At 45.4% G+C, this 24,398-nt stretch overlaps 1 protein-coding gene across 3 annotated transcripts in view; it reads right to left on the reverse strand.

The window, feature by feature from the left end:
- Window positions 1-24,398, reverse strand: part of KSR2 (kinase suppressor of ras 2) — a 525,084-nt gene that overhangs the window by 216,412 nt on the left and 284,274 nt on the right. For all 3 annotated transcript variants that reach the window (XM_035257773.3, XM_035257771.3, XM_035257772.3), the window contains exon 5: window positions 6,800-6,984. In XM_035257773.3, the coding sequence (XP_035113664.1) occupies window positions 6,800-6,984 (185 nt within the window). The remainder of the gene's footprint in view (window positions 1-6,799; window positions 6,985-24,398) is intronic.

Raw genomic sequence — 24,398 nt, forward strand, 5'->3', positions numbered from 1 at the left:
TAAGTTTACTGAAATTGGTAACTCTATGTGGTTATGTAAGAGAGTATGCAGCCTGGGCCCAAATGGTTCAGAAAAACTAGAGAGAGAAAGAGAAAGAGAGAGAGAGAAAAAAGCAAATGTAAGAAAATGTTAAAAACCGCTGAATCTAAGTAAAGAAGGGCACAGAAGTCCCCTGTGTTGTTCTTGCAACTTTTCTATAAATTTGAAATTACTTCAAAATGAAAGCTTTAAAAAAAAATGGTCACATAACCCAGGGATTCTGAAATGTCAGCCTGCAGAACTCCCTGGAGAGCTTGTGAAAATTCAGATTTCTGGACCTCTCCCCAGAACTTCTGATCCAACAGGGCTGGAGGGAAGAACAAGAATTCGCATTTCTAATAAGCTGTGGGCTGCTGCTGCTGATGATGGTGGTGGTCTGGAACACACTTTGAGAACCCCTGATACAACCTCATTTAAATTGTGGCTGTGACCATCAAAATAACTAGGCAGAAAGAGTTAAGCTGGCTGCTTCTGGGAAGCAGGATTGGGGGTGGACAGGGCAAGAGATCAGTGCTTTTCATTAGGAATGTTCTGTAGCATTTTGTTTATTTCCAGGTTTATATATTTTAATGCCTGCAAAGCATCCATATCCTGCCTGGTGTGTAGTAGGTGGTCAGCACCCATTAAAAAGCTGCTGGAGCCGGAGTTTCTAAGAGATGGCAGGCAACGTGGTGCCTCCTGTGTCTGCTGAGTCCCTGGGGGACGAGGAGCTATACCAGCAACAACCCCAGCACTTCCATTTGCTCATTCTTGAGGAGCAAAGTTCTTTGGGTAACTCCAATAGGATATATACTTTCCCCTTGGATTGGCACCACTAAGTCAGGTCAGACCCAAACTGTTCAAGGTATCTTCGAATTCTGAGACAAGACTGCGGTTCAGCCAGCAAACTTCTGTCAAGACCTGAGCCTCTCCTCCGTCTCTTCTGGGAGGTAATGAACCTTGGCCTCAAGCCTCATTAAACCCCATTATATAATCACCCCCATCCTGAGTCTCTTTATAACCCTTCCAGTGGCTGCTTTCTTGGGAGCAGGCAGCTTAGCTCCATCAGTCTTTGCTACCCGCTGCCTTCCTTGACAAACTATGCTTCTGATTCAGCGTCAAGGTACACACAAGGCCAGGGAATCAAAGGAGGGTCAACTCTCTCTTAGCTTGTCCCAAGGACAAAGAAGGAGTTGCTTAGAGAAGAGATGAACAGAGGGCCTGCCATCTTTCAAAACACCTCATGAAGGACAATATTTCATAAGACCCAGGCTTTGTGGTCCAGCTGGTGCCATTACGACCAAGATGGGGAAGTTCTGGAACCATCCATCACTGGCTCCCCTTCGTAGCTGCTGCCCTGAAGTGTTTGGCCCCTATGGGCAGCTAATAAAGAAACACCCAGAAAACTGCAGGTGGCAAAATTACTATGTCATTCCTCATCTTCTACGAGAGATGTCTAGGATAAATGAGTGGCAGGAGCTGCCTGCAGCTTGTCATTCTGGCTACTTTCTGCAACTGCCTGGCCCCTATGGGGATGGCTGAACTTGGGACAACAGATCCCTAGAATAATAACAGCAGAGGATAGGAGGAGCAGCAAACAGCTGGTCAATATGGGTGATGCTTTCTTTTTCTTTTCTCTCTCTTTTTTTTTTTTTGAGACAGAGTCTTGCTCTTGTTGCCCAGGCTGGAGTGCAATGGCGCCATCTTGGCTCACTGCAACCTCCACCTCCCAGGTTCAGACTCTCCTGCCTCAGCTTCCCGAGTAGCTGGGAATTACAGGCACCTGCCACCACACCCAGCTAATTTTAGTATTTTTGTATTTTAATTTTATATTTTTAGTAGAGACAAAATTTCACCATGTTGGCCAGGCTGGTCTCGAACTCCTGACCTCACATGATCTGTCCGCCTGGGCCTCCGAAAGTTCTGGGATTACAGGGGTGAGCCACTGTGCCCAGCATGGGTGCTGCTTTCTACGTGAGCCCAGCACACTAACAAAAAGGCATCCTTTGAGAAAGGCTGTCACACACAACATGCTCCCCCAGCAATGCAAGGGCTTCGGAGAGAAAACCTGAGCATGTTCAGTTCCTTACATGATGAACAAGGAAGTTTTAATGACGATGACATTGCAATTTCATACCCTAGCATTGCAGAGTGGAGGATTCAAAAGGACTGCAAACTTTACCTCTCTCCTGGTCTTGTGACCTTGGGCCAACTGCTTAAACTCTCTCAGCCCCAGTTTCTCCATCTGTAAAATGGGGATAATAGTAGTACCTACCTTATAGAGGATGATGGAGCTTAAATGACATAATAAAAGCAAATTGCTTTGTCCCATGCCTGGGACATTGTCAACACAATACATGCCAATTGCTATTATGACCATCGTTTTCACCATTGCTACAAACCACTTCATCATGTAACATACAGCAGTAGCTCCCAAAGTCACCCTTTACCGAGACTCGGTGCTCTAAGTACCAGTTTACCGAGACTCGGTGCTCTAAGTACCAGTTTACCGAGACTCGGTGCTCTAAGTACCAGTTTGCCGAGACTCGGTGCTCTAAGTACCAGTTTGCCGAGACTCGGTGCTCTAAGTACCAGTTTGCCGAGACTCGGTGCTCTAAGTACCAGTTTACCGAGACTCGGTGCTCTAAGTACCAGTTCCCCTGCTAGGGAACGTACATGAACTTCACGTTTTATCCTCACTGCATCATTGCTGGGTAGAAAACAGACTGAAGAAGTGAAGTGATTTTCCCAGTGACTCAACAGCATCTAGTTAGTTGCTTTAAACCCGAAGTCACTTCACCAGCTGGTAATGAATGATGGCAACCATTCCTTCCATTTAGGTGGCACTCTTTCATTCTGAAGTAGCCTTCCCTTAAGAGATTTAAGACAGCCTGACCTCCACCCGCTGAGATCAGAGATAGACTACAAGGAGACCACAGGCTTGCAGATTGGTAGAATAAAGATGGTCCCTGGTGAAGAGCGCCTAACCAAACCCCCAGAGCATGGCGGCCCACCCAAATGCAATGCAGAATAAGTACAGCAAGGATGGAGAGGTAAGTCCACTGCTCTCTACTTCTCCGGGAAGCAGGTTCATTTGAGTCAGGATCTCCCATGGTGAACAGAAGCATCTGATGTCTTTACTGTAGCCCTGCTTGATGAGGCTATGAACCCCAAGGGCTGGTGAACCTCGGAGACAGATTCCTCCGTCAGCAAAACCTTCTGCCGCTCCCCTCCCTCCCTGTCCCCACTCACCATTCCCAGACCAGGGGAGTAGGGTAAGTCCCAAGAAGGTGGCATCCTTCTCACAGCTCACTCAAGGTGGCTGGGCACCCTGAGGTTGTGGGGTTCGGCCACGCTACAACCAGATCTGCCTAACGCTATCCCCAAGTGTTACCATCATAAGGCAACAAGATGGCGTGTCACCACCCTTCAAAGAACAGACCAGAGCCAGAGCCGACAGTGACAAACAGGCAGACAGACTGAGCTTGGCAGGGCTGTATCCCCAGGGGCTCCCCTGGCTGGATCAACAAGAGGAAGGTGGCCACCAGGGCCCAAAGGCAGGGAGTTCTCTCCTGAAATTCATGGTGGCAGGGGAATGGGAACTATTACAAATAAGGAGGAGCTGGCACCTAGTAGCTGTGTTCTCCCAACCCCAAGCCCCACCCAGAGTCCCCAAAACCAGCATTCTGAAAGAGTCAAAGGTTTGCGTAGAAACGCTCAGTGGGTAGACCTCAGAGTCACTGAAATGACCCTCAGGAGTACATCCCCCTGGGGAAACTGAGACCCAGATAGAGAAAGGAACTTGCTGCATTGAAGTGATGAAATGCAGGATGCAGGCTAGATTGGATCTGGATTCACAAGGGTCCCCATGGACAAGATCATGCACCATTCTGAGCCTCAGTTTCTTGATCTGTAACAAGGGAATTCTAGCACCTGCCTCACAGACTGGGGTGAGTCTTACCTGAAACAGTGCAGTTGACACACCAGGCAGAGACAGAGGTCACACAGGTAACTGGCGGCAGTGCTGAGATTCCAACAGAGAGCATCTCAGTTTCCAAACTGCCACCTGCCCACCACACCAGGCTTCCTCTGTTTCTGTCACTTATCAGAATCAACAGACAGGGAAGTGGTCGCTAGGGTTTCAGCTAACATTTGGGTTACACACTCATTCTTCCACTGAGACTCAAATGCTAGCTTTCTTCTTTGGGAGATCAGAGAGCAACTTCTTTGCATGCAAGCACCAAGACCCCAAGGGGTAGTTGTGCTCCGGGTGCCTCTTAGTGCTGGGAGCGGCCTTTTAATTAAGGCCTTTGCTCCCGTCCACAGGCAAGCAGCAGAAAAGCTTTTCCCCTTTGGTGGAGACCAGGGCAGGAACAAAAAGTTAGAAGCCCCAGTGAATCCTCAGAAACTCATTGGTACAGACAGGGGCTCAAATGTTTGGGTCTGTTTTTTTGTTGTTGTTGGGTTTTGTTGTTGTTGTTGTTGTTGTTTTTTCAAGCAGGAGGGAGATGTTTTTACTTTGGACAAAACTACAGTGCAGAGCAGTGGTCAAACCCCTGGAGGGGGCCATGCTGACATTCACTCATAGGATGGCGATGACCAAGGACAGATGGCTGCTAGAGGCAGCCACCCAGAGTCATGCCAAGGTAAATGCCAAGCATTCTTAGGGCCATGGGGAAGTTGGCAGGGGGGTAAACTGCAAGGCATTTAGCCATAGAAGCCCCAGATTAACCATCAGACCACAGGCTGTAAATGCTTCAGGAACAAATCATCATCATAAAAGCCACCATTTATTAGGCACCTGCTGTGCGCTGGGAACTGTGCAGAAGGCTTGGCATGTATGAACTTACCTAATCCTCACTACCATGTACAAGGTGAAGCTCTTATTATCCCCATTTTACAGCTGAGGAAACAGGTTCAGAGGCTTTGAACTCACTTTAGGTCATGCACAATTGCTTAAAAGTAGAATAACTGGGGTTCAAACCCAGGTATCTGTTTCTGGCTGTGACATCTGCCTCATCCGGCTATCGCTACACACTGGACATGTCACTATCTCTCTTTTTCCTCATTCATGCTCATGTGGCCACTCTTTTGGACCACCATGCAGGCCCACCTTCACGAAGGCTGCTCTTTCTGGCAGTGATTTCTCTGGACAAATTGAATAAACTGGCCTTCTGGTGTGGACCTGTGAGTAGTGGGTGCTATTTTAGTTTGCTAGATTTGGAGTCTGCCTAACCTGGGCAGTGAGACAAGGCACTCTCTGGACCATCTCCTGACTGAAATCCACATGGATCATCAGCCCATACCTTCAGCGGATTCCTACCACGGATGCACCATATACACTGAGACAAGGCACTCTCTGGACCATCTCCTGACTGAAATCCACATGGATCATCAGCCCATACCTTCAGCGGATTCCTACCACAGATGCACCATATACACTGAGACAAGGCACTCTCTGGACCATCTCCTGACTGAAATCCACATGGATCATCAGCCCATACCTTCAGCGGATTCCTACCATGGATGCACCATATACACCTGCAGGCTATAAACCAAGCTACCATTCGGCCCCAGCCTAACCATCTAGGTGGATGTTGGATATTACATGCGCCTTTTTTTTCCAGGCATAGAATTAACAGATCTTGTCAAATTCGCAAAGTCTAAGAACCCTTAGATAAAAGTAATGAACAGAACCCCACATTTACAGAAAGCATTCTGCTGGGTATTTAAGGGGTCATAGTTACCAAATGATGTGTGATGTGTTAGAAAGAACCGAATTCAAATCCCAGCTCAAATTCTTAACAGCTGTGTGACTTTGAGCAAGTTCTTGGATGTCTCTGGGCCTCAGTTTCCCCTTCTGTACAGTGGGAAAATCCATCTGCACGAGGGATTGCTGCAACAACTAGATGAGACCCTCCCTGTGAGTGATGAGCACGCATCAATGCTCAGTGAACACGTCTCATCATTTCTTAGAGCAACAACACAACGTGCACAGCCTGTGGCTGAATTAAGGGCCAGGGGTTACTTCTCCCACATTCTCAGAGCCCTTCCTTCTCTTGAGCAACCAATCAATAAAAGTTGCTGTCTTAGCTGGAGGACTGGCTGGGCTTTATTCAGGGGGGTGCCCCTCCGGCCACATCTGTGCCTGTTCAGCAAATCGGGCCTCTGGGTAGAGAAGATTAAACACCTTCTGAAACCTCAGTTCTCCATCTTCAGAAAGTTCCATTTCCGCTCCAAGTAATAACCACTCTGTCTCCGGCAGAAATTCGTAAGAACAGAAAGTAAACCACTCCAGGCCATGCTCAGCCCCATTTGAACCCAAATACATCTTTGAGATGTAAAGGTTATATGTGTTGACCTGAGTGGGGAAAAAAAGGCAAAACTTAATCATAGATGCCTTAGCCATAGCGGCCAAGAAAAATCCTGTAATCAGGCAGCTGAGAGACGGCAGGGAGGAGGGAGAGAGAGGGCGGGTGCTTCCCTGAATGCCTGCTTGCTTTCCTCTATCTTTCCTTCACACCTGAGACCAACGACAACCGCCAGTCAACCTCCCCAGAGTCAATTATGCTCCCCCTCCAAAACCATCCAAATGGGCGTGAGTGGCATAGGCAGATGGGGGGGCCACAGGCAGAGGATGGATGAAGCTCTATCAGTGAGCATTTCACAAGCCCCTGAGATAAAGAAAAGAGAGTTTGCACCTGGAGCAGAGGATAGCAGGTGCCGGGGAGAAGGAGGCGGCACAGCCAGTGTCCCCAGTGGAGCCCAGTGGGTGACTTACTTGCAGAGAAGTTGGCCTCAGTGTGAACAGGAGGGGTGGAAGGCAGGAAAGGTGCGTGTCCCACAAAGAAGGAGCGGAGGGAGCGCTCGCACAGCAGCGGGGAGCGCTGCTGGGAGGGGATGTTCTCGCAGCTGCCTACGCTGCTGTGGATCTTGAGGTTCAAGGGTTTGCTCTTCTTCTTGGCTCTGAAAGGGAGACAGAAAAAGAGGAAAAGGAAGTATATCCATAGGTGCACAAAGTCACAGCCGTGAAGCTCAGCCTTGTGTTTCCCATGAGGGGTCCAAAACCCACAGGGAGAAATCAGAAGAGCCCACAGGCTTTCAGGCAGAGACACAAGGGCTGGGCAAAAAGGGTTTGCACTCTCGCCTCTAGGTCCCTCTAAGAAGCTCATTCTACACTGGGGCACAAGCAAACATTTCAGCCATTCTTTTTTGCCCAGCTTCCTAGAGAAGCTCTAGAGAGCCAGGGTTCAAGTTCAGCTTCCAACTCCAATCCCACAACTTTTGCCTAAACATCTCAACTCCCCAGAGCTCTAAGCCCCCAACCCGTGACCAAGCTGCCCATTGCCCATTTGACAGAAACAGCAAATCTCAGGCTGTCCTCAAGTGAGTCTAGATCTGTCAAGGTGGCATTCACCGTCTATGTGTTTAATCCCCAAATCCACTGCCTTTCCTCCCGGTAACAATAATTAGTGCACTTCTGTAGATGTTAAGCCTGATGACTTTCAAGAGATCTAAGTAGATTAAGCCTTCAGTGGGATCCCAGTGCCTCTTCTGGAAATGCTTCCTCTTGGTCAGGACTCCTGGTGCTGGGCTCCTTCTTCCCAGCATGCCCACAGCTCTGTCTGGCTCTTGGTCCATTGCCTACCAGGAGCCTCAGATGGTGCCCACCTTAGGAGTTCGGGAGGGAGGGTGCTCTCCTAAATCACAGGCTGAATCCTATGCCGTGCCTCACAGGCAGCTGCAAGGGGTCAGAAGCGTGTTATAGAGAAGGGACCCTGGTTACCCCTGGCCTTCATCGCTGTGCCCACCATAGCAGTGTTGCTGGAGGAGAGCAGGTGCAGCTTGTAGGAATTACGCTATCCTGGGGCCAGACCCCTCAGATTCAAATACTGGTCTTGCCACCCCTGGGTGAGCCCATTAAACCTCTCAAGCCTCAGTTGTCTTGCCTACAAAAGAGTCTTCCTTTGGAGAATTGTGGAGAGGATTAAACCATGCAGGTAAGTGAATTAAAACGAAGTATAAACATGAATTGTTACTATTATTATATAATGAAGATCTGTCTGATAGTTCCTTCAGAAGAAAGAATCTGCAGCTAAAACCAAGTGGAAGGTTCTGGAAAGTTGAGTTTCATTCTTGGGGACTCTTCAAGACCCAGGAGATTGAATGATATCCTTTGTAGACTCTATGCCCAGCAAAGTGAGTCACGTAGAGCAGCAACTTAAATATTTGTTGAGGGATGTCTAAATGGTAAAAGGAAGGAAGGTAAAGAGGAGTTCTCCCAGGGACCCCTCAGCTCACAGCCTTTGATCCATGGCCAGTTATGGATGCATTCAAGAGAAGAGAGGGGGTGATATCTGATCTCAATCCTACACACAAGCACTGGCCTCACCCCACCAGCGGGTAAGCATCTGCCTTCTGCCTACAACATGGGGCATTCATGGCGTTCCCTTACACAGAATCGTAAAGGTAAAGGAAATGTATAGGTAACTCACCGAAATGGGTAATGGTATGATATTTAAACAATTAATTAATAGAAAAGTGTTATGAGTGCTAGTATCCATCAGAGCTTATGACACAACTTGAAACTATCAAAAAGTGTATACAGCGTATAGGGAAGGCTGAGACTAACTGTGCCTTCAAGAATGGAGGTCACGGCCTGGGCATTTCTTAGTATAGAGGTACCCTGTCCAATAACAGAGCTACTTGTCCACGTGAGCACTTGAATTATGGCAAGGCTTGACTGAAATAGGCTTAGAATGAAGAAAAGGGACAACACCTTACTAACAGTATTTTTCATATGCATCAAATGTTTGGGTTAAATAAAATACATTGCTAAAAATTTTTTTAAAAATTAACCCAGCACTTTGGAGGCCAAGGTGAATGGATCACGAGGTCAAGAGATTGAGACCATCCTGATCAACTTGGTGAAACCCCGTCTCTACTAAAAATACAGAAAATTAGCTGAGCATGGTGACGCGTGCCTGTAATCCCAGCTACTCAGGAGGCTGAGGCAGGAGAATTGCCTGAATCCAGGAGGCAGAGGTTGCGGTGAGCCGACATCGTGCCATTGCACTCCAGCCTGGGTAACAAGAGCGAAACTCCATCTCAAAAAGAAAAAAAAAAAAAAATTAAAAGAGGGCTGAGTACAGTGTCTCACCTCTGTAATCCCAGCACTTTGGGAGGCCAAGGTGCGAGAATAGCTTGAGGCCAGGAGTTTGAGACCAGTCTAGGCAACACAGCAAGACCCAGGCTGTACAAAAAACTTAAAAATTAGCCAGGCGTGGAGGTATATGCCTGTAGTCCAAGCTACTCAGGAGGCTGAGGTGGGAGGATCACTAGAGACCAGGTGTTTGAGGCTGTAGTGAGCTACGATTGTACCACTACACTCCAGCCTGGGTGACATAGTGAGACCCTGTCTCTAAAATAATAATGATGATGATAATAAAATTTTAAACCTGATAACAAAAGTGAGGGCCTTAGCAATTATTCACAGTCTGATGCTGAAATAAATCAATCAATAAATCCCAGGGTATTTAAGATTCTTTTTGAATTGTTTCTTTTTCACTTGCCAACAGTTTCTTAGGAGGTGAAATTATTCCATTTCCAGCAGGACCTCTCACACTGGGAAAAAGATGGAAAGGAGACAGTAAAAACAAGGACTCCAGCCAGGTGCTGATTAAGCTTTGATGTGAAACTGAGAGACTACGTCTCTGAAATTACAAGCATAAAACATAGACATTAACGATTTTTCAGCTTTATCAAACAGGAGGCTTAATCATCACAATAATAGCAACAGCAACTACTGTTACTGCTGCCTTAATGTGAGTGCCAACCGTGTATCAAGTGTTTTTCACGTATGACCTCACTTGCCATAGTAACCTTAGGTGGGAGACGGTGTTATTACCCTCTCTCCACTGATGAGGACACCAAAGCAATGAGGAGAGAAGAGATATGGGGAAGGTGATGCCAGCCCTGAAACCAGGCAGTGTGGCACCAGGGTGCATCTCTCAACTGTACCCACACCAGACCCTGCATGTCGGTCCCAACCCCACATCATCATCCGTCCCGAGCCCAGCTGCCCTGAGAAGTTTGATTTGGGACATGCTCAGGTCAGGGGCACTGGAGTGGCCAAGAAACTGAGTCCCAAATCTTCAACTTTTGCTTCATCCACCTCTTTTCTTGGAACCTTTCACTAGAACCACCCAGAAACCCCATGTGGATATTTCCCTTTGCCCCCCTCTCTCCAGCACTGAGATCTTTTGCTCTGGTGTAACTAAAGGGGAAAAAGCTGTAAAAAGGAAGGAGACGGGGCAGCGACCCTGAAGAGTCCCTGTTGAGTAGCCCCCGCGGAATGGCAAGGCTGCCCCTTACAGAGTGTTTCTACTGTTTTCTCCCTCCTCCACCTGGTGAACCCTACACATACTCCATGGTCCAGTTCACATGTTACCATTGTGTAAAGTGTCCTCTCCTACCCACAGAGTAGGGGTCTTATTCCCTCACCTCACTCTCTTAGTTCCTGCTTTTCCATCATATGCTGGAAAAGACCCAATTTACTTAACGTGGTGCCCAATATCTGCCCACATGCACACCTCGGTCTGGCCCTGGGGCCTTCTCACTCTTTATATATGTAGCCTCCTCCACCTGGAATTCCCTCTGTTGTTTTGCCTGGTAAATCCCTACTTGTCTTTTATGACTTGGCTCTGATGTCCTCTCCTCCAGGAAGTCTTCCCTAATATCCTAATTCATTCCAGCATGGGTTGGGTGTTCTTCCTCCAGGAAGCCTTCCCTAATACACCCTCTTCCCTCCTGGACTGGGTTGCGTGCTCCTTCTCACTTCTCTCTCTTGATTGATCATTAGATCAATCCATCGATCAATAGACAGACAGATTGATGGCTACATTTTCTTATTTTTCCAAATTTGCTGTCTTCCAAGTAGACTGTTTTTGAGGGCAGTGACTGTGCTGTTCATTTTCCTATCCTTGGCAACCAGCACAGAACCTGGCACATAGTAGGTGCTCATTAAATGCTTACTAAATGACTGTTCTGGATAAAGACCTTGGCACGCATCACATTCCCTTCTAATTATTTGTCTTCCACACGACTGTAGGGTCCTTGAAGGCTGGAACCATGTGGTTTTCCCTGTTGGATCCTTCATCCCTTACCTTCACACTAGTTGAATGAAATGAAACTTTTCGGTGGGCTTGAAAACATTTCTCCCCTTCCCAAGGAATGAGTTTAAGAGTGCTTGGTTCAAAGGTGCATCCAAAAGGAATCTCTCAACCCCGCCACCGACCTCCCACAAACCCTCATCCTGCCTGCCCGGGAGTGGGGCGCTCTCTTGTGGCCGGAGCACAGCCTCCTTGCAGATTTTCGGACTCTTGGATAGAGAGTTCAGAAAAGTTTGTTGATTTAAGGCCTGGAGCATCCCACACAAACAGCCTAAAAGCCCCACCGTGCAGGAGGCCTGCTGCTCGCTGGCTTGAAGGAGTCCAAGCATACCTGCAAAGTCTCCTTAGTGCCTGGGACGCCAGCCCTGTTTCTCTCCCCAGGGGCCCACGGTAAGGACCAGAAAGGAGCTTCCAGTTATAGCAGCAAACATCGGCAGACTCTTTCCTGCCCATGGTCAGAGAAGAAAGGAAAGCAAGGAGGGGGTGGCATTTCATTCCATGCAAATGCTCAATATTGAAGATTCAAAGAAGCATCCATACTAAGGCAGTGTAATTCAGTGGTTAAAGTCATAGACTTTGGGGTCATAGGGATGGGGACTTAAGTCCTGATTGTGACCTTGAGAAAGTGATCTCAGTTTCCTCATCTAGACAACGGGGAGAATACTAACACCGATCTAAGAAGGTTATTGTGAGAATTCTACAAGAGAACAAGCTTGGCACAGGACCCGGCACAGAGCGAGAGTTCAGGTGATGTCACCTGCTATTCAAGTCACTATGACCAAGTCAAATCAGACATCTGCACGGCTGTAGAAACAGACTTGAAGAAGCCAAAACTGAAGCTAAGCTGCAATTTTCACCTGAAATATCCAACAAAATTCCCATCTACCATGGCCCTTAGTGAGTGAAGAGGACACATCAAAACCCTCTGGTGATAGATAACCACCATCATCTCCAAAACCCTGACAGGAGCCTTGAGGCACTGAGCCAAGTGACGAGGCCAGATCCTCTGGCAAGAAGAACGAAGTCTGACCCAGCAAGAGTTTAAGAGGAGCTCAATGACCTCACTCAGAGTCAATCTGTTTTACCAACCATGGCCACAGATGGGGTGGAGAAGGGGTGTATCTCAATAAGGGTTAGTTGGACAGAAGGGTGGATAAAAAGATGGATAGATGGAAGAATGGAAAGAAGGAAGGAAGGGTGAAAAGTGGAAGGATGGAATTGATGAAGGCCAGAGAGGATGGGAGGATGGGAACACAGATAAAAGGAAGGGAGGAAGGGGGAGGAAGATGAAAGAATGAAAGGACAAATGGATGGAATAAAAGTGAGAATAGGAAGATGGAAGAATGGATGGAGGAATGGAGCAGAATGGGAGAATAGAAGGATGGACAGATGGAAGAAAAGAGGAAGGAAGGATGGAAAAGGGAAGAATGGTAGGATGAAAAAATGGATAGAAAGAAGGGCAGAAGAGAGAATGGGGGTAAAAGAAAATGAGAGAATACATGGCTATTTGATCAGAGTAGGGTGAAGAGAAAGCCTTTATTGCTTCCTACCACCAAGGAAGCCTTCATGGACAGGATGTGAGGTTCATCTTTTCCACCTACCCTCAGTACCAAGGGATGGTCAGAGGGGGGAAAACAGACAGAAATGACTGTTTCTGATGACTGTGGCCATGTACTTAAGATTAAGCGAATATTTTTCAGTATATGCCACAGATGCAATTAAAAACAACATTCTCTCCCATCGTCTTTGTAGGATATTAGATATCTGTCACACAGATGTCTCATCTGGAAATATGGCCAATTCTGAGAAAATCAACAAAATGAGGTGGCACAAAACCATGGAAAAGGAAGCCCCATCTTCTGGGGCTGTATCAGCCCTGGGTGGACCATGGTGCTCTCTGGATGGGCCAGCAAGTCAGGGCTCCCTGACAAGGTAAGCTGTGCCAAGGGCTGGGCTGAGTCAAGGCTGCACATCTATATTAAGAAAAGACACCCAGCTCCAGGTCATCACCTATGCTTAGGAAAAGGCATTTGTTTCCCAAGTACAAGAAAGGACTCTTCCAGTGTTGAAATCTGGAAAAATTCTTCCCATTTTTCTGATGCCCAATTTACATAGACTGTCAGAACTAAAAGGATCTTGAGAAATCCTACCCTGTTTTTAAATGAGTTCATCACTCTCCCTCTCTAGCCCCATTGTTCTGGTCCAAGCCACCACTTTCCTCTCTCACCTGGGCTGCCACTGCCTCCTTGCTGGAATCCCAGACTCACTTTTCTTTGGTTTTGTTTTTGCTTTTTTTGTCATATTAAGGTGAAATTCACATAATGTAAAATTCACCATTTTAAATTGAATAGTTCAGTAGCATTAAGCTCATTCATCATATTGGAATACTTCAATTTCTATCTAGCTCTAAATGCTCACCACTTCAAAAGGAAACCCTTTACCATTAGTTCTTCCCATTTCCCCTTTCCTCCAGCCCCTGGCAACCACCAATCAGCTTTCTCTTTCTATGGATTTGCCTATTCTGGATATTTCATATAAATGGAATCCTACAAGCCTTTTGTGTCTGGCTCTTCACTCAGCACAGTGTTTTTGAGGTTCATCCATGTTATAGCGTGGATCAGCTCTACATGCCTTTTCATGGTTGAGTAATTGGATTACTCAAGTAATCCAAGGAATCCACTTTGGATTCTTGACAATGTATTCTCCATCCAGCAAAGTGAGGTTTTAAAAAGTATATCATGTCACTCCTCTGCTTAAAACCCCACCAAGCTTTCCCATTGTTCTCTCTTCTTGTGATCTATAAAAGCTTCTTAGGACCTTCCACGCTTACCTTCCAACTTCTGTGCCATCTTGGACTCTAGCTGCTCTGGTCATCCTTCTGGTCCTTGATCACACCAAATTCGCTACCTCAGGGCCTTTGCACATGCTGTTCCTGCTGCCTGGGACATTATTCCCCATTCTGTTTGTTAGTGGTATACTACTTATCCTTAAGGTACCATTTCCTTAGAGATGCCATCCTTAACTCCCAAACCAGCCAGATCTCCTGGTTACATCTGCTCCCAGCACTGCCTGCTTTCTCTTCTTAGAATGCATCCCAGCTAGAATTCTGTATTTATTTATGTGGTTACAGAGGAATGTCTGTCTCCCCTAGGGCCTATGCCCATCACACAGAAAGGGCCTGTATCCTCAACATTTAGTGTAAGGCAGGGACCCAAAAGCTGAGTCTACGGATGCTCACCCTAGCCCACATATCCCATCTCAAGCAAGGATGATGCAACATCTCCTATTTGGGGGGAATTCTAAAGGAATGTGACCCAGTCTCCACCTGCAAATCAGGAGGGCTGGTTTAGCAGCATCTTCCCAGTTAATTCCCAAGTATGGGCTCTTTGAGGACAGAAACACGATTTCTTTTTCTTTCTGACAACCTATTTTGTTAGCCCCTGGCCACCCTTGTGATAGGTCTGGCGGGCAGTTGCACATTCAGAAAACTGAATTGAGACCCTTTTGCCAGCCCACCTCTCCCTGGCTTCATCACAGAGATCATCAAGGGAAGCCCCAAACTGATGTTTAGTCTTGGCACCATTTCCTCTTCCCAAAGTGTGCTGGGGTCTGAGTTAAACAGAGCCACTGGCTCACATGGCCTCAGCTTCCTTGAGTGTATGGTTGTGTCCCCTTGAACTCAAAAGCCTTCACCCGGCCAAATCCCTCAGCATCTCATTAACTGTGTCTGGAGCATCTGGCGCAGCCAATTGGGAGGAAATGGCAGGGCTGGGAACCAGACACGTTCCTCATAAGCCTGCTTTGAGGACAGGCAAGAGCACACTGCCTTGCAGACCACTCTGTACAGCAAAATGCTAATCCAGTAACCATTTCCCCAAACAGGAAAAATGCCCTCTGGTCTTACACAGGGCTATGTTGTATGAGCTGCCCCTATCAAACTGGCCCTTTTAAATCCTTTGCCGTTGGGCTGATCCAATGATCCAAGAGGAGGCCTCCAGGAAAGACCCTTTTCAAAATCAAAGAATGCACAATGTTCTGGGGTGGCAGAGCTTACCAGCCCTTGGCTCAGCTGCTCAGAGCCCAGGAAAGGAAGCTGTTTGGAAAAGCAAAGCCCCATGAAGTCTAACACCAAGGGGATGTTCACTGAGAATCTGCTCTGTTCTTGGCCACAGGCGACAGCACTCATTTCTGGCTGGAGCTCTCCCCAAGCATTGTATTAATCAGCCAGGGCCCTGGCAAAAAAAAAAGTGGGGGCATGGACAAGCCAGTAAAATAGCACAAGCCGCATTTCCCCAAGTGTGGAGGAATACGCAGTCCTTTTAGAGGAGTCATGGATGCATCTTTTTGCATTTTAATAGTTAAAATTCAAGAAGTAGAATTTGCACATCAAATACACAATTTCATAGCAATTATTTTCTATATGCAAATGATACTAAGAAGGAGAAAAGAAGAAGGGGAGGAGGAGGAGAAAGAAGAATGAGAAAAAGGAAGACAAAGGAGAAAAAGAGCGATAAGAAGACAAAGGAGGAGGAGAAGATGTTGGCTAAAACAAGTTAAGTAAACTATAGTATAGATCCCACCCAAATGACTAAAAATAGACTGATAGTTACGAATGTTGACAAAGATATAAGGCAACTAGAATTCTCCTAAAATCCTGGTGGGAGTGTAAATTGGTCCAACTGTTTTTAAAAAATGACTTGGAAGTATCTACCAAAGCTGAAAGTAAGCTCTGATCCAACAGTTTTACTCCCAGGCATGTACCTAACCAAAATGAATGTCCATGTCTGCAAAAAAGACCTTCGTACAAATGTTCATGGCAGCATTATTCATATGGCCAAACCCTGGGAACATTTCAATGACCATCAATAGTACAAGGGGTAAATAAGTCATAGTGTAGGGGAGGGATAGCCTGGGGAGAAATGCCAAATGTGGGTGAAGGGGAGAAGGAAAGAAAAGCACACTGCCATGTGTGTTCCTATGCAACTGTCTTGCATGTTCTGCTCATGTACCCCAGAACCTAAAATCCAATAAAAAATTAAAAAAATAATAATAATAAAAATAAGTCATAGTGTACAAACACTGTGACTTGAATTCTCAAACACGCAAAGTCTGAGAATGACACTGACAAGTGAAGGAGGGTTCCCATCATCAGGATAGGATGATGATGCCAGGCCTGGGAGGCATGAAGCCTTCCTCGAAGAAGGGAGCATACCACAACATCTTCAAAGGCATCCAGAGAAAAGGTGTGCAAGGAATACTTGCAGAAGTGCCCCTTCTCTCCACACTGCATTTTTGGTCTTAAGACATTCTTTTGGTTCTCACCATCAATGCATGTTATGGGCTGAATTTTGTCCCCCTCAAGTTCCTATGTCGAATCCTAACCTCTAGAACTTCAGAATGTGGCTGTATTTGGAGACGGAGCCTTTAAAGAGATGATTAAACTTAAATGACATCATCAGAGAGAGCCCTAAGACAAAGAGAGAGGCCTAAGGAGAAACCAACCCTGCCGACACCTCAACCTTGGACTTCCAGCCTCTAGAACTGTGAGAAAATACATTTCCATTGTTTAAGCCCCCCAGTCGGTGGTATTTTGTTATAGCAGCTTTTTTTTGTTATACCACTTTTTTTTTAAACAAAAAGGAGTGGAGAGGAAGAAAGAGGAAGAAAAAGAGGGAGAGAGAACGGAAATGTTGCTTTATTCTAAAAAAAAAGGGTATTAATAATGGCCAATCAATATTTCATTTAGACCTATGAGTAGGTGTGATGTGGTATTGACAAGAATGTATATTTCGTGTATTTAAAGTGGAGAGCTCTATAAATATTTATTAAGTTTACTTGTTCCAAATCTGAGTTCGAGTCCTGGATATCCTTATTAATTTTCTGTCTCATTGAGTCTAAGTCTCTATGTATCTGGGTGTTAGGATCGTTAGCTCTTATTGTTGCATTGATCCTTTTACCACTATATCTTTGTTGCTTTAAAATCTATTTTATCAGATATGAGAATTGCAACTCCTGCTTTTTATTTATTTATTTATTTTTGCTCTCCATTGGTTGGTAAGTCTTTCTCCATCCCTTTGTTTTGAGTCTTTGTGTATCCTTGCATGTGAAATGGGTCTGGATGTAGCATACCATTGGGTTTTGGCTGTATCTTTTGATTGGGGGATTTAGTCTATTTAAATTTAGAATTACTGCCATTTGATGTTAACTGGCTGTTTTATCCATTCGTTGGTGTAAATTCTTCTTTATGTTGATGCTCTCTACTTTTTGGTATATTTTTAGAAAGGCTAATACTGGTTGTTTCTTTCTATGTGTAATGCTTCTTTCAGAAGCTCTGTAAAGCAGGTCTGGTGGTAATAAAATCTCTGAGTACTTGCTTGTTCATAAAAGATTTTATTTTTCCTTCAGTTATGAAGCTTAGTTTGGCTGGATATGAAATTCTGGGCTGAAAGTTCTGTTCTTTAAGGATGTTGAATATTGGCCCCACTCTCTTCTGGCTTGTAGAATTTCTGCTGAGAGATCTGCTGTAAGTCTGATAGGCTTCCCTTTGTGGGTAACCTGACCTTTCTCTCTGGCTGCCCTTAGTATTTTCTCCTTCATTTCAACCCAGGTGAATCTAACGATTATGTGCCTTGGGGTTGCTCTTCTTGAGGAATATCTTTGTGGTGTTCTCTGTATTACCTGGGGTTGAATATTGTCCTGCTTTGCTAGGTTAGGAAAATTTTCCTGAATAATATCCTGAAGAATATTTTCCAGCTTGGATTCATTCTCTCTGTCGCATTCAGGTATACCTATCAAATGTAAATTTGGTCTTTTCACATAGTCCCACATTTCTTGGAGACTTTGCTCATTCCTTTTTATCCTTTTTTCTCTAATCTTGTCTTCTCATTTTATTTCACTAAGGTGGACTTCGACCTCTGATATCCTTTCTTCTGCTTGAACAATTCAAGTGAATACCTACCACTTTTTATAGAATAGTTACCAGGAGCCACACACAGGACTGGCCACTTCATGTTATTCTTATTCTAGTGGCGTCTGAATTTCTTCATTTGCTCTCTATCTCTGCCAACTAGAATATGAGCTCCATCTCAATCTTGCTTAGTAATGTTGTCTCCAAGGCCTAGGCGAATGCCCGGCACACAGTGTGTACTCCAAACCTATACTTTGGATGAATGTACAAGTGAATATTAACATCGAGCTGTACAGGCAATTCCATCTTATGGATGAAGAAACTGAGTCCAGAAAGTACTGAGTTTCATGTTTTTGTTTTCTTTTATGAGACACAGTCTTGCTCTGTTGCCCAGGGTGGAGTGCAGTGGCATATCTTGGCTCACAGCAATCTCTACCTCCTGGGTTTGAGCCCTTCTTCTGCCTCAGCCTCCCAAACAGCTAAGGTTACAGGCATGCACCACCAAGCGCAGCTAATTTTTTTTTTTTATTTTTAGTAGAGATGGGGTTTCACCATATTGGCCAGGCTGGTCTTGAACTCCTGACCTCAAGTGATCCACCCACCTCAGCCTCTCAAAGTGCTAGGATTACAGGCATGAGCCATCACCTCTAATCCTAGTACTAGGCTTCTAACCCAATTTGTGCAGATCCAGAGCCCAGGCTCCCACAACTACATAAGGTTCCATCCCACTCTGGTGCCAGGAAAAGGATATCCCCCTACACCCCCCACCAAACATCCTCATGTACTAGGAGTTAGGATTCCGGGGCTCTCTGGGTGAGACCTACGTGGCTTCCTCCTTACTATGACCCAGGACCTTGACCACAAGGAGATTTGGACTGAAGAACAGACTGAAGAAGCAAAGGAGTTTTTCTCCAGGCACAGAACAGAACTGCTGAGGTATCCAAGACATACCTACATCTTTCCTCTCAAACCAAGCTCCCATGACACAGGATCTTGCCTGGGAAGAATATGGTTCCCTTAGGGTCAGGGGATCTGTTTGGGGGTAATACACCTCTCAGAGAGTGATCCGAGTAACACCCAAGGGACCTCTGTAGTGTAAAGACAGGTTTTCCATGGGTGAGGACAATGGACAACGTGAAGATGTGGGCAGCAGGGACTAAACGCCAAATGGCCCTGGCTGATGGTCCTGCTCCCTTGTACCAGCTGTGTGGTCTTAGGCAAGTCACTTCCCCTTTCTGAGCCTGTCTCCTTATTTCTCAGAGAGGGATATTGACCAAGTGAGGTGATGGTCACATGAGACAAGGTCTGCTGAGGGGTCTGCAAGGGGTGAGGCATGGCATCGATGGGAGACACTGGCATCATCCTCTGGGCATGAATCTGTATTGTTTCTAGTAAATTTCCTACTTCATGAAGGCACATAGCCTAAACTCTGTTTCCCCTGTCTCCTTTCACCCTGAACCTGCTCTGGCTCAGCTTCTCTGTGCCTTTACTCTCCTCAGACCCAGTACCGTCTTCTCTCCATGTATCCTTAAAGGCTGAACTCAAGTCTGAGCTTCTTTGAATTTTCCAGAACCATCCGACTTTAGGTTGCTATCACCAGCACTCCATGTGCATCAGCACCACGCATTGAGCATTTCCTATGGTCCAGGTATCAGATCTCCATGTGCATTAAGGTACTAGAGTTAAACCCATTTCATAGATGCGGAAACTGAAGTTCCAAGAAGTTATGCAGCACTCCATTAAAAATTCAGCACACACCAACCAAGCACACTTTAAGTGCCATGTACTGTGTTCTTATACTTCAGGGGTCAAAAGGGAAATAGAAAGCAACCCTGATTTTTATATCACATCTGCACCAGCAGAGACTTGGTCATGAAGGAGGAGTCTGTTTGACACCTGTTATAAGGCTATGGGTGTCTCAAGACACAACAGAAATCTCGAATCAGAAGTGATGAACCAGTACCTGATTCAGTGAGAGTAGGTCACTCATGCTGTCTTTTAGCCCATCTGGGTGTGTAGAACTCAAGAATTCCTGGGTTGTGGCTAGGACGTGGTTCTCCCTTGGTTCTCAGGAAGATTGCCTGGTGGTTTGAACTGGGCAGCTCTAAACCAGGTTCTTCTAGAACAGGGGTTGATAAACTATGGGCCAACCAATGGCTGGATCCAGCCCTCACCTTGTTTTGGTTAAATAAAGTTTTCTTGGAATACAGAAATGCCCATTCGTTTATATACTGTCTATGGTTTATTTTGCCTGACAATAGCAGGTTTCGTTGTGACAGAGTTGGCATAACCCCAAGCTGAAATATTTATTATCTGACTCTTTATGGAACAAATTTGCTGATCTCTCTTCTAGACTACCTGTCCACAGATGTTAGCCAAGAGCAAACTTTTAAGAGAGCCTGCTTTAAGGGTCTGCTTGGGATTCATTTTCCCTCAAGATACAGCTTCTCTCTTGACCTTCTGTGTCTAAATAATGAACATTCTCTATTCCCGTTCACTTCTCTCCCCATATCCCTGAATTGGATGCCACCATGACTGCATTGCGGGGAGGGAGGTGAACAGGAACGTTCTTTAGTGATCAGTATAAATCCCTTTGTCTAAATCCCTGCTGTTCTACACAGATATTAACATTTTAATTAAAGCAAGACAAAATCAAAAATTCTCCTCTTCAGCCATTACATTCACAATTTAAATGCTCAAAAGCTACATATGGCTAGTGGCTCCTGCACTGGACAAAGCAGATAGAAAACATTTCCAACATTTCCAACATTTCTTTTGGGCACGGCTGCTCTAAACAATCCCTGCCCCCAGTATCGAAGGGTGAGATGATCCATTGTTCTGCAATTAGATCATTTGCTCCGTCTCCCCTCTCTCTCTCCTCCTGACTCCTCTGCAAGTCTGGTTTTCACACCCCTCCCAACAATAGTGAAATAAACTGTGCTTAGCAAAAGACTGGAGGCAGCCGAAATATGCATTATAGTGGACTGGCGGATTAAATTACGGTAATTCCATTTGATAGAAACTATGTAGGTGTTAAAAAAGAATCAGGAGAGAGAGCACACCAACATTTATTATAAAGTGAAAGTGGGAAGAGAAATGAAACAATAAAGATGGTAATTGGATTCCAGCAATGAAGGAGGCAGACGAGAGCTATACTTTCCTTGGGCTTATATCCTGATAGCAACAAGGAAATGCTACTTAAGAATAAGAGCTACCACCAGGTGTGGTGGCTCAAGCCTGTAATCCCAGCACTTTGGGAGACCGAGGTGAGTAGATCCCTTGAGCTGAGGAGTTTGAGACCAGCCTGGGTAAGATGACGAAACCCCAACTCTACCAAAAATACAAAACTTAGCCAGGCATGGTGGTGTGCACCTGTAGTCCTAGCTACTAGGGAGGCTGAAGTGGGAGGATGGTCAGAGCCCAGGAGGTGGAGGTTGCAGTGAGACAAGATCATATCACTGCACTCCAGCCTAGGCGACAAGGCCAGACCCAATCTCAAAAATAAATAAATAAATAAATAACAATAATAAGAGCTTCTAAACAGAGAATTAAAATCCGGCGATGTGGTAGTGAGTAACTGGGTGGGAAGGCAGACCTGGCATTTTAGCTGAGACGTGAATGTCAAGGAGAAGCTGGATTTGAAGGAAGAAAGATCAGTCAGTGAGGCAGGCAGAATGTCGCAGAGTTTACAAAAGTGACTCAAGGCCAGGACAGGGAACCTCAGAGTGAGTGATGAGGAAAGGGGCAAGAGTGAAGTCAGGAGGCAGCAGGGCCAGATCACTGCGGGTCCTTGTCAGTAGGTAGGGTATTCTTCTGAGAGCCTTGGGAGGCTGTTGGGGGACTTTAAGAAGGAAGATAATGGAATTGGATTCTGCTTTTAAAATACCACTTTTAAGTCTTTGATCCATCTTGAGTTAATTTTTGTATAAGATGTAAGGAAGGGGTCCAGTTTTAGTTTTCTGCATATGGCTAGCCACTTCTCCCAGAACCATTTACTAAATAGGGATAAACAGAAACCCTTTTACACTGTTGGCAGGAGTGCAAACTAATTCAATCATTGTGGAAGATGGTGTGGCAATTCCTCAAAGATCTAGAACCAGAAGTACCATTGGATCCAAGAATCCCATTATTGGGTGTTCTATTATGAAGACACATGCACACATACGTTCACTGCAGCACACTATTCTCAACAGCAAGGACATGGGATCAACCCAAATGTCCATCAGTGATAGGCTGGATAAAGAAAATGTGGTGCATAAACAACATGGAATACTATGCAGCCATGAAAAGGAATAAGATCATGTCCTTTGCAGGGACATGGACTGAGCTGGAAGCCATCATTCTCAGCAAATTAGTGGAGGAACAGAAAACCAAACACCACATGTTGTCACTTATAAGTAGGAGCTGAACAATGAGAACATGTAGATGCAGGGAGGCAAGCAACACACACTGGGGCCTATTGGGAGGGCAGGGGAAAGAGAACGTTAGGATAAACAGCTAATGCATGCAGGGCTTACTACCTAGGTGATAAGTTGACAAGCGCAGCAAACCACCAGGGCACACATTTGCCTGTGTAACAAACCTGCACATCCTGCACATGTACCTCAGAACTTTTAAAATAAGATCACTTTGTCCAGTATGTAGAGAGTTGACCATTCTGGCAACAAGAATGGAATTAGGGGATCTGGAAAGGATGGTGTCGGAATCATGCACGCAATAGAGAACGGTGGCTTGGAGCAGGGTGGAGGTCATGAGGATGGAGGGAGTGAACTCAACTGGGACACAGCTCTGCCAGGACTTGCCAGCAGTTTCAACGTGTTGGGGGTGAGAGGCAGAGGAGTCAGATGCCTCCTAAGTTGAAGCTTCACACAGATGCACTGTCTTAGACACATATACTTCCGTATCAACATTTTCTGGACAGACAGACAAGAGGCAGTTGGCAGGTGAGGGCTGTGGCTTTGGGGAGTAGATATTTTGTTACGTTTAGATTTGTCTCTGCCATCTGAACTTAGTAACAAGCCTTCCTTTATAAGAATAAAACATTTTTGGTCATATATTAATAGTATATGACATGTACTAATTTTTTTTAGCCTGGAATGTTTTCTTTTTTTGTCAAAGGAAAAAAATTCTAGAAAACAGAAAAACAGACATTAAATAACAAGATCAACTGCTATTTAATATTTCAATGATGTATCCTTATTTTTTCAAGAAATTACACATTGAAGATCAAATTTGAGATAGATCTTTGTTTCCTAAATGGCTGCTGTAAGTCAGCTGGTAACTGGCATCTTGGATTTAGATGGCAAATATGAAAATGTGGTTGTGTATAAATTCCTAGAAATTAAACACATATATACTATACCTATATAAATGTATACATTATACATATTACGTGAACATTTACACCTGAGAAATAGGCAAGACGTTCTAAAAACAGACAGTGCTTAATTTAGAGATAAAACTTCACTCAGTGACAAATCATCTCTTGATACCTGACAGACCTTCTACCAAAGCTTGATTTGAAGAACCAATGAAATGTTCCTTAAATGCATCTTCCCCTCTTGTCACTGCTTCAGATACAGGGCAAGAGAGGAATAAAGAAAGGGAGAGGAAAGGAAAGACAACCTGATACAGAGGTTGCCAAATCCTTTCTACAAAGGGCCAGAGAGGAAATATCTTTGGCTTTGCAAGTCACATGCTCTATTGCAACTCTCCAACTCTGACTTTGTAGCAGAAACTCAGGTATAAACAATGTGTAAGTGAGCAGGTATGACCATGTTCCAATAAAGCTATCTGCAAAAACAGGCAATGGGCTGAACGTGGCCCTTGGGCTAGATAGTGGGTTGGGTAGTTTGCCAAGCCCTGTTCTAATAGGATCTAGACTTACAGGAAAGTAGGGAAGTGAAAACAAAACACTGAGAGCAGTCTCTGAACCCCACTTCCCACCACCCGGCTCCCCCAGAGCCCTCATCTCTGCCACTGGGACTTTATCTGGTGTCTCTCCTTTCCTCATCCTGACCCACCCCTTCTGGGATGGGTTGGGTCTCCTCCACAGCTCTGATCACAGTTTTGAGGTACACACTGATTTTTCTGATGATTGGATGAGGATGGGCCTCTCCCGCTGGTTTGGGAGTGCTGGAAAGGCAGGGGTTGTGTTCGACTTCTTTCTGGCTCCCAGCACACACTGCAAAGCCTGGCATATAGTAACAGATCCATAAAAACAGTTTAAACAAATGCATGCAAGTCCAAGCGTTTCACTGCACTACTACATGAGTGCCATGGACTTTCCATGGAAATGAGCG

This window comes from Callithrix jacchus, chromosome 9, assembly GCF_049354715.1.
Source record: "Callithrix jacchus isolate 240 chromosome 9, calJac240_pri, whole genome shotgun sequence".
Taxonomy (NCBI): domain Eukaryota; kingdom Metazoa; phylum Chordata; class Mammalia; order Primates; family Cebidae; genus Callithrix; species Callithrix jacchus.